Consider the following 16,576-nt stretch of genomic DNA (forward strand, 5'->3'; position numbering starts at 1 on the left):
GGGCAATAACTCCTTAAGGGGTCAACTGACAATTTTGATCATGTGACTTATTTGTAGATCTTACTTTGCTGAACATTATTGCTGTTTACAGTTTATCTCTATCTTTTATAATATTCAAGATAACCAAAAACTGCAAAATTTTCTTAAAATTACTAATTGAGTGGCAGCAACCCAACAACGGGTTGTCTGATTTGTCTGAAAATTTCAGGGCAGATAAATGTTGACCTGATAAACAATTTTACGCCATGTCAGATTGCTCGAATTTGCTTTGGTTTCAGAGATATTAGCCAAAATCTACATTTTACCCCTATGTTCTTTTTTAGCCATGGTGGCAATCTTTGTTGGATGGCCGGGTCATCGGACACATTTTTTAAACTAGATACCCCAAGGATGATTGTGACCAAGTTTGGTTAAATTTGGCCCTGTAGTTTCAGAGGAGAAGATTTTTATAAAAGTATACAGACGACGGACGACGGACGCCAAGTGATGAGAAAATCTCACTTGGCGCTTTGGCCAGGTGAGCTAAAAAATTAGAGAAATACATATGTGCATACAACAACCAAAGATTACAATGATTTGTAGTTTCCTTAATTTGAACTAGTATATACGAATGAGGCGAAATTATGATCATATTAATAAAATTGAGAATAGAAATGGAAAATATATGTCAAAGAGACAACAACCCGACACAACAGCAAATAATAGCCAAAGACCACAAATGGGTCTTAAGAACGGAAGACAGTCACAAGTCTGAGCATATATTCTAAGAATAGAAGACAGCCACGAGTCTCATCCTATATTGCGGAGAATAGAAGACATTTCGAAGCAAACACATATATTTCTAAGAATAGAAGACATTCACAAGATGTAGTTATACATGCATGGCTTTACTTATCAAACAGTTACTAAGCACAGAAACAATAAACAAAAAGACAAAAGACATTTATTTTTAAAGACAGCTTTATTATCTTAAACATAATAGTTGCGTCTCATCAAATACAGCTGGAAGTATTTTCACAGAAAGATCCAGTATATGTAAAGATGTTTTTATTATGAGATTGGTTATCCTTTTGGTATCTTTCGCCTCTCTTTTATCTAATAAAAGAAATGAATTAGCGGTTGGTGGTAATTCAATCTAATTAAAGTACACTTCCAAATGACCTCGACTTAATTTAAAAAATAATCTTAATTACCGACTCGTGGATCAGATTATTTTACGATTAATTGTCAAATGTGACTGATTAAAACATTTTATGGAGTATGCCTATTACCAGTACAAATAAAATGTACATGTGACAAGTATAACGACATTCTCAATGTTAGTAGCATTTCAACGACATTCCTCTTTCTATTCCACTACACTATCGGCGTCTGGTATAGAGCCGTGTATATTTCTGCATGTATTCTCACTTCTTCTCGGAATGCCAGCATCCGTAAGCATGTCATTGCAGTCCTGTTCGGCAGGATGTTTCTTTGGTTTTTCGCCAATACTCTCAGGTTGTGTATGCAATAACTGTTGAGCAACTGAGTTGGTTTGTAAAGATGAACTAAGACTATTTTCCGATGTCTCATTCATTCTCCCTTCATCCAGCAAATTTTCACACCATTGATCATTATATTTTTCTTTTATATTCTCAGGTTCTGCTAGGATGGTGTCTTCTTTGATGTTTAACTCTTGCAATGGTGGGGATTGGTCCCTTGACTGCATATTCTCAGTATCTGGAAATTCATTCCCAAATCGTTGTTGCGTCTTCCGGTGATTATCTACTTCTTCGTCGTCAACCAATATGTTCTTTTCGATCTCCGCAGGCTTCATAGATCCATCTGTATCTGACAATGAACTTTTAGTGTCTCCTTGTATTGTATAAATCATCGTTAAGTTATCAACTTTTGCGATGTTGACAGATGATTCATTATTAGACACATTTCCAATATTCGTTCTCTTTGAAATAAGAGGACTGGGAAGCTTGTTGTCATTACATGGGATCTGTGTGTTGTCTGTTATACTATCGTCTGGATTTAGACAATTCAATTGTGGTACAACTTCATGCGTGTCGTTAGAAAGTTCTGCTGTAACAGGTGCGTTATTTCCTTCTTCTTGCAAAGGTGTTTGCTGGACGCCAGAACTGTCTAAAATAAATAGTTAAATGATTTATAAAACATGGTAAGCTTTATAACATCTTAACAATGCATAAATGCACATCAATAAATCATTCAACCAATCAATTTCCTGTACAATACTCTTATTCTATTCGGTATAGGATAACATTATAATTTTCATTTCACTTCTTTTTTCTAAAAATGAAGCAAAAGCTCAGATTTATAATTTAATTTTTGAAACAATGAAAACATTATTGAAATAATAACTATAAGATGACGGAAAATACTTCATGTAAAACAGAATAGATGCGACAATCGAATCAAACTCTTATATTCAATTACATTGTCATTGAGAAGAAATTAAGAGTGAAAATTACTTATAATCATATACAAGAGATTTGACGAGGTAAAGCTAACGGCCAACTTTTCCGCAGAAAATATCTTTACAATAAAAGTCATCCAAGAATTATAATTTTGTACGCCAGGCGCACGTCTCGTCTTCATCAGTCTCTTCAGTGACGCTCGAATAAGTGGCGGATCCAGAAATTTTTATGAAGGGGCCCAGTGTCACTGACTGACTTAGAGGGGTCCCGCTCCAGTCATGCCTAAGCGATTACCTAAATAATCAACCAAATGTTTCCCTAAATATGGACGAGCTTCCTGTCCCCCTTAATCCACGTCTGAGATTCAAAACAGTTTGAAGGCCAATTCAAATACAAAGTTTTAGAGCGTCAAGAACGAAAAATTGAAAACACTTGTGCCAATTACAGCAAAAATAATCTTTTCCTGAGGTAGAAAATCCTTAGTGTTGCGAATAATTCAACATTTTATAAACAGTACATTTACAGAAATATGATCATATCAATTGATATTTCAGGTCAAATCAATATTGCTGACTACTGGGATGGTGGAATGTCCACCGGCAATTGGATCGGCTCAGTAGTTGTAAAAATTCATCAGAGATTCCATGCTCATAATGTGTACGCCAGACCTGCGTTTCGACATTATATTAAAAGACTTACAAGTGACGCTAGAATCAGTTGTACAAAGTCTAATCAAATATGAAGTTGATGACCCCAATGTTCCAAAATTGTGACAAATCTACATTGTGGTTAGAAAAACCTAAGTACTTCGAATTATTCAAAATTTTGTAAACAGTAAATTTACTCTAGACAGGAGGAAAGACATATATACCAGTCTATTTTTTATGCAGAAACGTGTTTTCCCAGTATCGCCAGTGAGTGGTGTTGATAAGGTTTTTTTTTAACGATAATTGTATTTTATATAAGCAGTAAATTTGTATTTAATTCAATGATCATTCAAAATTTTGAAAATAGTGTAATTCTGTAATTCTGTACTATAATATCATAGAATATCTACCTTCGACACTTTCATCAACATGCTCCCGTACCATAGCTATAACGCTGGTCAGACTAGCCTTTGTCAAGTACTTTAAAAACCTTTCAATGGTATGCTTTGAACAATGACGCTCAAAAAATTTGTCTACTGGATCTTCCTCTTTCTCTGTAATGTAATAATATACAATATTGGATGGATTATTCCATAAGTTGCTTCGAAAATGACGGCAATTTAATTATCCTTTATCCTACAAAACGTTAGTACCTACTAAAAAGTATTCTGGTTTACATTTGTTTTACTGTCTTCTCATGTTTATTTGTTACTATAGATAACCATAATCATATAATCTAAAATTATATGCAGATTAATATAGTACACGTCATAAAAAGGTTAGCAGTGGCAAGTAACAAAATGGCTTCCTTCTAAACTAAAACTGTTAAATGGTTGACACGTTCTCTATGTGTGCGATATTTGGCAACAATAAGTAACCAATTCCAAATCTTATTGTAATTTGGAACCTTGTAGTACAATTTTAGAGAGATCCATACACTAAGACACAAGTTATTGTCCGGAAACTACAAAATGCTTGTTTTTGGCCCCTATTTCCTAAACTGTTTGGATAACCCCAAAATTCAATCCCAACTTTCTTTTTGTGATGTTGAACCATCTTGTAAAATTTCATAAAGATCATTGCATTTAACCTAAGGTGGTTGTCTGCAAACCAAGTGTATCTTCGGACAATGCGACGACGAAATCATACCATAATACGAATCAAGATGATACAAATTATTTGTCCCATGCACAAAAAAATGCCATCGTTTTTTCTGAATTGTCCAATAAAAAAGGGACACCAGAGCAATCACCATGTCGTAAGTAAATAATTACTATACTCAGTCTAGTATTTTTTACAAAGCTCACACTTTCGCCTCATGCAATAATCAGGGATTTTAATAACACATTCTTTTTATTCGAGTCGAATATCAATGTCCGACAATATGTCCCCTTCGACGTAGGATGACATTTTTTTTAATTTTTTTTTATGATATTTATTTAATACAGTGCTATTCGCTATATAAATCAAAATATAAGGGGAAAAAGTACAAAAAGTTATCTCTATTTTGATAATAAATTCTCATAAATTAAATATAAAATACGAGATGTCGGATAAAACTATATTGTCCGATAACGTGAATGTTAACGTTATGTAACAAAATATACAAAATTTACGTCAATTGTCATTATTGCGGTTTTCACAGACGTTTCAGAATATGGGTAATTTTTGTTGCTTGTTGAGAAAACTTCAAATGTTTTAGGTAAAAGCTCAATACTGATTCATGGGAGGGGCAATAATTCCTCGCGGAACTGCATGAATTGTTTCCCGGAATTTATAATGATTGACAGGCCGATCCGCTACAATACAAAATCATATAAAAGAAAACAGTATTGTTCCCGCTGCTTCCTTTGTAAATTGTATATATTTGTGCAGAACTTTATGGCACTGTCATGCTATATATATCGTAGTCCGTTCGCCTCGACATTCTGCAGTGTATAAATGAGTGCATTAGTCATTTTAGCAGTGCGTAGTGTATCAAAATAATCGATTGCTTTTGTAATTAAAATGTATATTAAACAAATAGTTTCAATTCAATTCTTATTTTTTTTATTTGTTAATAAAAAGCTTTATAGTATAGATCTATTATCTAAGAAAATATTAATCTAAAGTTCATAAATTTCGCTCATAAAATCCGTTAGTATTAGAAGGCCATCTGAAAAACGTGCATTCTAACATTTTTATTTTGGATAACGTCTTCCAGTAAGTAACGTTAGGTGACACCAGTATCTTGCGACGTTTAAGACAAATTATATTGTATCAGTATGGTATTAAATTATAACAAGTTTAACATTGAACCCACTGAATACTGACCTAAATCTTTTACAATCTCGTAGTTAAGCTTCATCTTCGTGGCCAATTTTTTCCACTGTTTGTTTTTACGTAATTCATCCTCCCATGGCTCAACATATGTATACGGTATCTGGCTCAATTTGGTATCTGTAATTTCAAATTCTGATTTTATATATGCCTCAAGCACACATTGTATATATTATGATTATACACAACGAGTGTGGATGAAGTAGGGTGCATGGCTGTTATATATCTACATTTACATGTAAGAAACCCATAATTTGCTGGAATCTGCTGTAAACCGAATGAGATAAGCAAATTGTTTTTAAAATGGAAGGAAAGAAAAATGCCTTGATTTATAATTCAGAAACCATGGGAGCTAATGAGTTTTCACAAATTATACTGAAAACAATGAGTATAGGATCTTATTTAAAGAAGAAAAAAAAGGATTTAAAATAAATTTAAATATTTGGAATGTTGGTGTTATTCAATTAACACTTTAGTGCATGATCTTCGAAGGTAAACTGCAAACTGCCATCATGTTATCATTTATTCAGATTTTAAGCCTACTAAATATCTATATCATCTTCTAACTAAGAACAGCCAAACAATCTAAAACCGAATATCACAGAGAAGTTCTTCGTGCAGTTTCTTACTACAGGCTGTTTTTTAATTAACAATTGGAAACCAAGGGGAGCAGACTAATAACAAAGGGTAGCCACTAATATATAGAAAATATATTAGGTAAAAATTGTTGGAAAAAGTTTTTTTTTAATTTTGTCTTCGTTTTTTCCAATGAAAATACGGGAATCGCTCAGCCAATTGAAACCATGTGTATTCTTCACCTGTAGTGTGTAGGAAACTGCTTATCTTGAGAATTGCTTATCCAAATAAATATGACTTGGTTGTTCCTTGTAGTTGATTGAGGATTGACATTAGATGATTTTTCATCAAATAATGTTGCTAAGCTATTTATGTTATGCAGGATGTGAGCATAAACTTATTTTCTATTTGTGATTCTGATTTATAAGAACTTTCGTCCACAGTATATATACGAAATCGTATATGATGATCAGATGCTAGCCGAAGGATTTATAATTTGTTAATCTGCTGCTAGATAGATAACCGTACCAAGTGTAAAAGTACTAGATTCGTTCTCAGAGTCACTCTCTTCTGTGTCTTGGCTAGCTGTGGTCTCAATTTGATCATGTCGTATATTGTTCTGATCGTTTCTATCATTTGACGTAGTCTGAAAGTTAAAGATGAAAGGTTAAACATTCTTGCAAGTACGAACAAGGCTGTAAGAATAATGTCAGACATGTTTATAGAACCAAACAATCAGGATAAAACAAGAGGCTCTCAAGAGCCTGAATCGCTCACCTGAATTTTTTTGGTTTAATCTCTCATCAATGATTATTTTGGCTTTTCAATTTATTTAAATGTTCTTGAAATTGTCCTATTCTCTTCAAAAGCCAAAAAAAAAAAATCAATTTCTCCTATGTTCTATTTTAGCCATAGGAGCTATGTTTCTTGACATACAAGGAAATGAAATATAAAATTTATACTAGATACTCTGAAACTCATTTAGCCTAAGTTTGGCTGAAATTGATACAGCAGTTTCAAAGGAGAAGATTTTTTAAAGTAAGTCAACATGATGAACAAATTGTGAAAAAAGTTTTTAAAGGGCAATAACTCCTTAAGAGGTCAATTGACAATTTTGGTCAAATTGACTTATTTGTAGATCTTACTTTGCTGATCATTTTTGCTGTTTACAGTTTATCTTTATCTATAATAATATTCAAGATAATGACCAAAAACTGCAAAATTTCCTTAAAATTACCAATTAAGTGGCAGCAACCCAACAATGGTTTGTTTGATTCATCTGAAAATTTCAGGGCTGATAGATCTTGACCTAATGAACATTTATACCCCATGTCAGATTTGCTCTAAATGCTTTCGTTTTTGAGATATAAGCCAAAAACTGCATTTGACCCCTATGTTCTATTTTAAGTAACGGTGGCCATGTTTTTTGACGGATCAAAAATCTAAGCACACACTTTGTGCAGGATAATCTAAAGAACAATCATGCTAAGTTTCATCCAAATCCATTCAGTAGTTTCAGAGGAGAAGATTTTTTAAAGTTAGCAAATATGATGAACAAATTGTGAAAAATTGCCATTAAAGGACAATAACCCCTTAAGGGGTCAATTGACAATTTTGGTCATATTAACTTATTTGTAGATCTTACTTTGCTTATCATTTTTGCTGTTTACAGTTTATCTTTATCTATAATAATATTCAAGATAATGACCAAAAACTGCAAAATTTCCTTTAAATTACCAATTAAGTGGCAGCAACCCAACAATGGTTTGTTTGATTCATCTGAAAATTTCAGGGCTGATAGATCTTGACCTAATGAACATTTTTACCCCATGTCAGATTTGCTCTAAATGCTTTCGTTTTCGAGATATAAGCCAAAAACTGCATTTGACCCCTATGTTCTATTTTAGGTAACGGCGGCCATGTTTTTTGACGGATCAAAAATCGAAGCGCACACTTTGTGCAGGATACTCTAAGGAACAATCATGCTTAGTTTCATTCAAATCCATTCAGTAGTTTCAGAGGAGAAGATGTTTGAAAAATTGTTAACGACGACAGACGACGACGGACGCCAAGTGATAAGAAAAGCTCACATGGCCTTTTAGGCCAGGTGAGCTAAAAACGAGAAAGCATTCACAGCTGTAAGAAAAATATTTTAAACATGTTTATAGAACTAAAGGAACAGGATAAAATGTTAACAGGAAACATTCTTGCTAGTACGAACAAAGCTGTAAGAAAAATATTTTAAACATGTTTATAGAACTAAAGACACAGGATAAAAAGTTACAAGAAACATTCTTGAAAGTACGAACAAGGCTGAAAAAAATGTTAGACGACCAAATAATATGTCATATAGATGTAACAATGTAACTTGTGAGGGTGGGGCTAAGAGTTTCCCCTAACTGGATACTTTATTCTTATATCAGAACTAAGACACGTCAGAGTATTTCAGGCACATGCAGATTTTAGGTTGAATTTTTTACCATGTATCAATTTTGATTTGATTGATTATACGTCCATCCTTTTCATGTTTATAAGACTAAACCAATTCCAATTGAACATTACTGCAGATGATTGCTCCTGTAATGTTGAAGAGAGGCGAAAGATACGGTCAAAGAGGCATTTAAAACTCAGAAGTCGAAAAACAAACTGACAATGCCATGACAAAAAGCAGTGGCTATTCGTCCGGCTAGCTCTTATGTTGTTCTGCCTATGGATTTCCTGTAAGGTAAATAGTCGGGCCAATGATTATTGGCTTCATTATACATCTATGATTCCAAAAGATCCTGAATTTATTGTTTCTGTGAAGTTTGGTTACTGAAGTAAGCTCCTCAAATGATTATGCACGATTTTTCATTTAAATTGTTCGGCGATTTTTAATTCATAGGAAATCAGAGAAAAGGGTAGACACGTGTAACCTGTCCCTAAAAGTAGGATGGTGTTTTCGATAGATTTTTTTTTAGAAAAATATGTATATTAGATACAACAGAAAACTAGAGGCTCTAAAGAGCCTGTGTCGCTCACCTTGGTCTATGTGAATATTAAACAAAGGACGCTGATGGATTCATGACAAAATGGTGTTTGTACTGAACATTCTTGCTGCTTACAATTATTTCTATCTATAATGAACTTGGCCTAGTAGTTTCAGTGGAAAATGTTCGTAAAAATTTACAAATTTTATGAAAATTGTTAAAAATTGACTATAAAGGACAATAACTCCTTAGGGTGTCAATTGACCATTTTGGTCATGTTGACTTATTTGTAGGTCTAACTTTGCTGTACATTATTGCTGTTTACATTTTATCTCTTTCTATAATAATATTCAAGATAATAACAAATCAAAGAGCTGAATAGCTCTTAGGGGAAAGGCGGCCCTTGTTTCTATTCATTTTTTTTTGGGGGGGGGGGGATATCTTTTGATAGTCTTCATATAAAGAATGAAAAAAGAACAGATAGAACATGTACAAAGGTTGCCAATATTGAAATCAATTGTTGTTTAATGTAATTTCCTTTCCTTAGTTTAGGATTCAATTTGGAACAATGGAAGAGATCTGCATCTTCTAAATCTAAACATTCGATTAAAGTTGATAGTGAATTATCTAAAATTCAAATGAATTCTGTCATTTAACAACATCTACAATATTTTTGAAAATTTTAATTGTGTACCACTGAACTGCAGGCTAGGGCCATTTTCCATTTTTTGTGACAGTACTCTAAGATTTTAAGTTTTTTCTTAAGAAAGTTTGGACTGAAAAATCTATTCAGTTTTAGATTTCCATTGATAAAGTTCCCAGTTACAACTCTCATCACAGGGATACAGGTACTAATAAAACAAGAATGTGTCCAAAGTACACAGATGCCCCACTCGCACTATCCTTTTCCATGTTCCATGGACCGTGAAATTGGGTAATAATCTAATTTGGTATTAAAATTAGAAAGATTATACTATAGGGAACATATGAACTAAGTTTCAAGTTGATTGGACTTCGATTTTATCAAAAACGACCTTGACCAAAAACTTTAACCAGAAACTCCCATTTTCATTTTCTATGTTCAGTGGACCGTGAAATTGGGGTCACAAGTCTAATTTGGCTTTAAAATTAGAAAGATCATATCATAAGCAACACGTCTACTAAGTTTCAAGTTGATTGGACTTCAGCTTCATCAAAAACTACCTCGACCAAAAACATTAACCTGAACGGACGGACGGACGGACGGACGGACGCACAGACGGACGCAGGCACAGACCAGAAAACATAATGCCCCTCTACTATCGTAGTTGGGGCATAAATAGTAGGTGGGGCATAAAAACAATATGATTGATGTAAACTGTGTGAAGCTTGTTTCCAAATCCTACATTTTGAAATATTTCTAAATTTCATGAATAAATAGGTACACACAACAAAAAGCATCATTTTTAATTTAATTAAATTTATTTTTACCATTACAATGATTATGTTGGTACACAAAGATTTAGTTTAAATAGAAGGCTACTAATCATATATCAAATGAAATGTCACATTTTAAGTGTTCAGATACATTAACTTTTATTTTAGTGGATAATTAATAATCAATTGAGGTGCTCCTGAATTGGAGGAAGATTCTCAAAACAGAATTTTACAGATTAAAATCGTTTCTCTCCCCTATTTCATGTATCCCCACGATCTTTGTTAACTTTGAAATTTGTTGACCTACAAATGAGAGTATTGCATGTTGATGTTTAAATCATCTACAGCAAACATTACTATGTTTAAATTTAACAATACCAATTTTTAATTAGTGCACGATCTCTGAGAATGATTTAAATAACCAGTGAAGGATATCCCTGCTTCTGCGTAGTGTGGCATTCCAACATTGACGTCACTATAAAATACAATGTAGGTTGGATATATTTAGGATATCTCGTCATACTGATTTTTGGAAAATGACGCAGTCATTGTTCCATTACTGGCGACCTGAACTTCATTACATTTCTCTGCCTACCGCGCTTGGTTTCGTATTTACTATTTTCTATACAAACTGGAATTTGCTTGTGTTATCATTATGCATGAGAGGTCATTGTGTAGTAATCAGCCAGGAACCAGTTTACAAACTAACTGGTTTCTGCTTGTATTCCACTACACTCGAACAAAGTGTTGTAGTTTGACGGGAACCAGTTTAGAATTTGTAAACTACAAAACGTAATCGTTTATTGTTTATTCCGTTTTGGTGTTTCATACCGACTTTTATGGTTTGAATAAGCTTAAGACCCTTCAAACATTAATGTGATAGGTATATTAAAGACTGTTTTACAAAAGGATGGAACTGTTATGCTTACAAAGTCGTACTATAGTGATATCTGTTATGTACGGATTTCCACTTTCACCGGTTAATTTCTTCTTTTACACGTGCTTTTGAAACTTCCTGTTTAAACATCGCAAGATTTTAAAATTGTTTTTTGAGTGAATTTAACTTATTTTAACAATCATGAAGCGTTCCAGAATCATTTTCAAGCAGTTTCTTCTTCTCTTTGATGATGGAAAATAGGTTTTTCTCAAGAAAATACCGCAAACGATCGCAGAGGAATTGAAACGTACAAGTCAAGTCGGCACCTGGTTAAATTGGCATCTAGTCATGCTAGTCAAATCGGCACCTATTTGACGTCAATTCGGCATCCAATAATATTTGTTATAATATTTTCTATTCAATTAATTAATAACTGTTACCAAGTACATAGTGAATATGTTGTTGTGTATAAAGGTAAACAACGAAGCCCTTACCCAAGCTGTTGTTTTAACAATTAGACAATTATTAAAATAAAATGGAAAACTATGAGTCCCTTTCAATAAATCAAACTTTCATGCCAAATAATAAGCAAATTTAAGGTGTTTTTTTTCAGTAAAGTTTAAAAAGCATTAAACAAACAATCCTGTAAAATGCTCAACTGGTTTAAATAATGCATAAACATATCCAATATCTCATGTATTAGTCCAAATAATTATGACGTCTGGCAAGGCTATTTTATTTTTTTTCTGTGATGTCTTCCTATGAAGTTCGTAGGAAGGCGTCCCAGAAAAAAATGAACATAGCCTTGCGGTATAGAAAGGTGTCCCAGAATAAAATTAAAAAAGCCTTGCCAGACGTAATAATCATATCATTAAAAATACACAAAAAAAGTCATTAAGTTGAGAAAAATAAATATATACAAAATGTACATGAACACCCAAAAATGTGAAAGTTAGTATTTAACTCTTTTTGCTTGAATACTGAAAAAAATTCTGGCAACCCCTTACTTATTTTTTACTCTTTTTGCTTAAAATACTGTTAAAATTTAATTTAACATGGGTGACGAATTGACTAAATCAGGTGTCGATTTAACCTGGTGCTGATTTGTCCAGGTGCCAATTTAACCAGATGCCGGTTTGACTAGAATTCTTTGACAAATGTTTGAAATTACCTGAGTTTCATTAGACCTTTGATAACAGTAACAAAAAGATTATTTAATGGGAGAAGGGGGTTCAGACTATGTGGTATCAGGTCTTCGCGCCCAATACACTTTCGCACCCTACACGTTCGCACCTCGCACGTTCGCACCCAAGGTACGTTTGCACTCTACTCATTCGCGCCCAATTTTAATTCAAATTCAAGTTGAATAATTGGAAAATCATGATTGTTGTTTTAAATTGCTTTGGTGTAAATACTGAATGTATTTATAGCTTGGTATGAGTAAAACATTGAAGATTTTTAAGGAAAAACACAAAAGATAATTGTTTTTAACAGCTTGGTTCCTTTGATCTGAAACAACGAAACAATAAAATATAGGAACCAAAATATAGCAATCCACTATTATAACCAAAACATGATAAAATCTATTCAACACACAGAAAAAAACATAGTCAGAATCTCACTTCATTTTGAAAGAAGTCAATGAAACAAAGTTATAGCAATACACTAACAAAACATGATTTAGAGTTATTCAACACACAATAAAACGTTGACAAAATACCACTTTATTTAGAAAGGATTATTATAATTTTTAACAATACGCTATCTAAAACATGATTAAGATTTATTCAACACAAAAAAAAAATGCTGTCTCACTTTATTTTGAGACAATGACAACAATTATACTTATAAGAAAACACTTGCTTACAGAGTTATTAAACACAAAACCAATTAAGATTGGGTGCAAACATGTAGGGTGTGAAAGTGAAAGGGGCGAACGGATCCGGATTCAGACTATGTACCAGTGAGAAATATACAAGCCTTTCTACGGTATTTATTTGTACAATTCAGGTAGTCTTGACCTATTCATTTGTCTTAAAAAACAGCCAGTTGTCACCTTCACTTCACACACACACACATATATACGAATATCATTTATATGCTTAAGAGACATGTTGCATTGTTAAACTAATTACGGTATGTGAAAATCAAGACTTGCATAAAAACTATCCCAATATTAGAGACAGTGGCGTCATTTTTCTTCAGAGCTTTCAGCTCTTTGATTCCGGATTGTACAAGAAACGTAAATAGTGTAAAGGAGAGCTCAAGATACTATAATTTCGCGAGAAACAGAAGGGAAATGTGTAAAAAAAAAAAGTGTTTAAAGTCAAACTATTCATTTGTGTGTCTCCCTCTCATCAATATCAGTAAGATTTGTTGGGAGGTTTTCCACACTATAAAAACAAAATGAATGATGTGAGGGAATGTCACTCTGGTCAACCCCATAGGGGATTAACGGCTTGAAGCCGTCTTTCCCCCAAAACGGCAAAATTTCCTTAAAATTACAAATTCAGGGGCAGCAACCTAACAACAGGTTGTCCGATTCATCTGAAAATTTCAGGGCAGATAGATCTTCACCTGATAAACAATTTAACCACAGTCAGATTTGCTCTAAATGCTTTGGTTACAGAGATATTAGCCAAAAACTGCATTTTACCCCTATGTTCTATTTTTAGCTGTGGCAGCCATCTTGGTTGGATGTCCGGATCACCGGACAAATTTTTTAAACTAGATACCCCAAAGATGGATTAATTTGGCCAGGTAGTTTCAGAGGAGAAGATTTTTGTAAAAGATTACTAAGATTTACGAAAAATGGTTAAAAATTGACTTTAAAGGGCAATAACTCCTAAAGGGGTCAGCTGACCATTTTGGTAATGTTGACTTCTTTGTAAGTCTTACTTTGCTGAACATTATTGCTGTTTACAGTTTATCTCTATCTATAATAATATTCATAACCCAAAACAGCAAAATTTCCTTAAAATTACAAATTCAGGGGCAGCAACCCAACAACGGATTGCCTAATTCATCTGAAAATTTCAGGGCAGATAGATCTTGACCTGATAAACAATTTTACCCCATGTCAGATTTGCTCTAAATGCTTTGGTTTTTGAGTTATAAGCCAAAAACTGCATTTTACCCCTATGTTCTATTTTTAGCCATGGCGGCCATCTTGGTTGGATGGCCGGGTCACCAGACACATGTTTTAAACTAAATACCTCAAAGTTGATTGTGGCCAAGTTTGAATTAATTTAGCCCAGTAGTTTCAGAGGAGAAGATTTTTGTAAAAGATTACTAAGATTTACGAAAAATGGTTAAAAATTGCCTATAAAGGGCAATAACTCCTAAAGGGGTCAACTGATCATTTCGGTCATGTTGACTTATTGGTAAATCTTACTTTGCTGAACATTATTGCTGTTTACAGTTTATCTCTATCTATAATAATATTCAAGATAATAACCAAAAACAGTAAAATTTCCTTAAAATTACCAATTTAGGGGCAGCAACCCGACAACGGGCTGTCCGATTCATCTTAAAAATTCGAGGCAGATAGATATTGACCTGAGAAACAATTTTACTACATGTCAGATTTGCTCTAAATGCTTTGGTTTTTGAGTTATAAGCTAAAACCTGCATTTTACCCCTATGTTCTACTTTTAGCCATGGCAGCCATCTTGGCCGGGTCACATGACACATTTTTCAAGCTAGATAGCCTAATGATGATTGTGGCCAAGTTTGGTTTAATTTGGCCCAGTAGTTTCAGAGGAGAAGATTTTTGTAAAAGTTAACGACGACGGACGACGGACGACAGACGATGGACGACGGACGACAGACGATGGACGCCGGACGCAAAGTGATGGGAAAAGCTCACTTGGCCTTTTGGGTCAGGTGAGCTAAAAAACAGGGAATTTCAGGTGCTCTGGAAGGGAAGTCAAATTTTAAGAAGGGAGACCATTGTTTTTCTGTTACAGACTGAAACAGACATGTTATCTTCATTAATGTTTTAATAAAGCTACTGACCTGTGAGTTGTTATAGGCTTGATTGTCAACAAATTTCGTTGTTTGGTTACATTGCGTATTACTAGAAGGTAGCACTTTCGCTGTTGGTAATATGTGAACTGTGTCGAGAGCACGATGGATATGTGAATAATTCTGCTTCGCTTCCAATAAGATAGTGTCGGCAATCTCAGTGTGACCATGCCTTTTCAGTGCATCAACAAAACTGACAAAACTCCGAGTGTTTCTGCTTCCAACGATATCCACCAATTTATCAACAGCTTCGGTGTTGGTCTTTTGTGCGATAATTGACTCTCTATCGAATTGGTTGAGACCCCAAACCTCGCGATAAATTGCAGTAGCATTTACATTGTTACGAAGGATAACAAAACATTTCTGTAATATTTTCTTGGTATCTTCCGACATTATGATGACTTTCGTTTTCACTCATAAAACTATGTATGACGTAAGATGTCAACTGGTTTAAAACTAAAAATATCAATTGGGTTTCCATGCTATTTTTAGTCAATAAATTTCAAGGATTCTATAAATAGCAAGTATTTACTATTTATATCTTCTTTCTACATTAATTAAACAAGAAGACCTCATTTTGTGTGTCGCTTCTCTTCCTTCCACAATAAATCAATCATCATGCCTCTGTGTCCTATAGGTATAGGTATAGGTATGCATAGTCGCATTTGTCATCCATTCTTATGATTATTCAGATTGAGTTATTTTGGGAGAAAAACGACAAAAGGGGAGTCCGGATATGATTCCGTCATTAGACTAACTTTTAGTCATAAATAAGACTTCCGGTTTGAAACATGCACAAACACAACCAATCGTTTGATAGATAACAAAAAATGAAAAATAAATAAGCCAATCAGAACGTTCTCCATATCATGGTGTTTAGATCGCAAGAACCACAACTATTATGCCTCCTTATAGAGGACAATTATTTTTCGCGTTTATCTACATATAAACTACGATTATACTACTTTAATATATAGAGACTCTCTGTATTCTGTCTACTGTTTTCTTTGAAATGTTTTCTATTAAGGGGTCATATACCACTTGCATTTATATTAAAATAAGTAAAACATGTGACACATTTACAACCAATCGTATGATAGATAACAGAAATGAAAAATAGATAAGCCATTCAGAGCGTTCTCCATATCACGAGGGAGGATAGGACCTTTATCGGGACTCCGGGATCGGGTTTTTTTAAGCTCAGGATTTCGGGATTTACCCCTTCGGGCTCCGGGAATTCTTTTTTTCCAATTTCGGGATCCGGGATTTTTATTTATTTAAATTCGGGACCTCGGGATTTCGTGTTTATAAGCCCGGAATTTC

At 33.8% G+C, this 16,576-nt stretch overlaps 1 protein-coding gene across 1 annotated transcript; it reads right to left on the minus strand.

The window, feature by feature from the left end:
- Positions 1 to 952: 952 nt before the first annotated feature.
- On the minus strand, positions 953 to 15,691 carry LOC143064832 (uncharacterized). The gene is made up of 5 exons (XM_076237964.1): positions 15,245 to 15,691; positions 6,494 to 6,611; positions 5,384 to 5,509; positions 3,481 to 3,624; positions 953 to 2,130 (listed from the first exon to the last, which is right to left on the minus strand). Exons 1-5 carry the CDS (start codon positions 15,644 to 15,646, stop codon positions 1,349 to 1,351), a joined length of 1,572 nt encoding a protein of 523 aa, XP_076094079.1. The 5' UTR covers positions 15,647 to 15,691; the 3' UTR covers positions 953 to 1,348.
- Positions 15,692 to 16,576: the final 885 nt, after the last annotated feature.

Source organism: Mytilus galloprovincialis, chromosome 2 (assembly GCF_965363235.1).
Source record: "Mytilus galloprovincialis chromosome 2, xbMytGall1.hap1.1, whole genome shotgun sequence".
In the NCBI taxonomy this organism is placed as follows: Eukaryota; Metazoa; Mollusca; class Bivalvia; order Mytilida; family Mytilidae; genus Mytilus; species Mytilus galloprovincialis.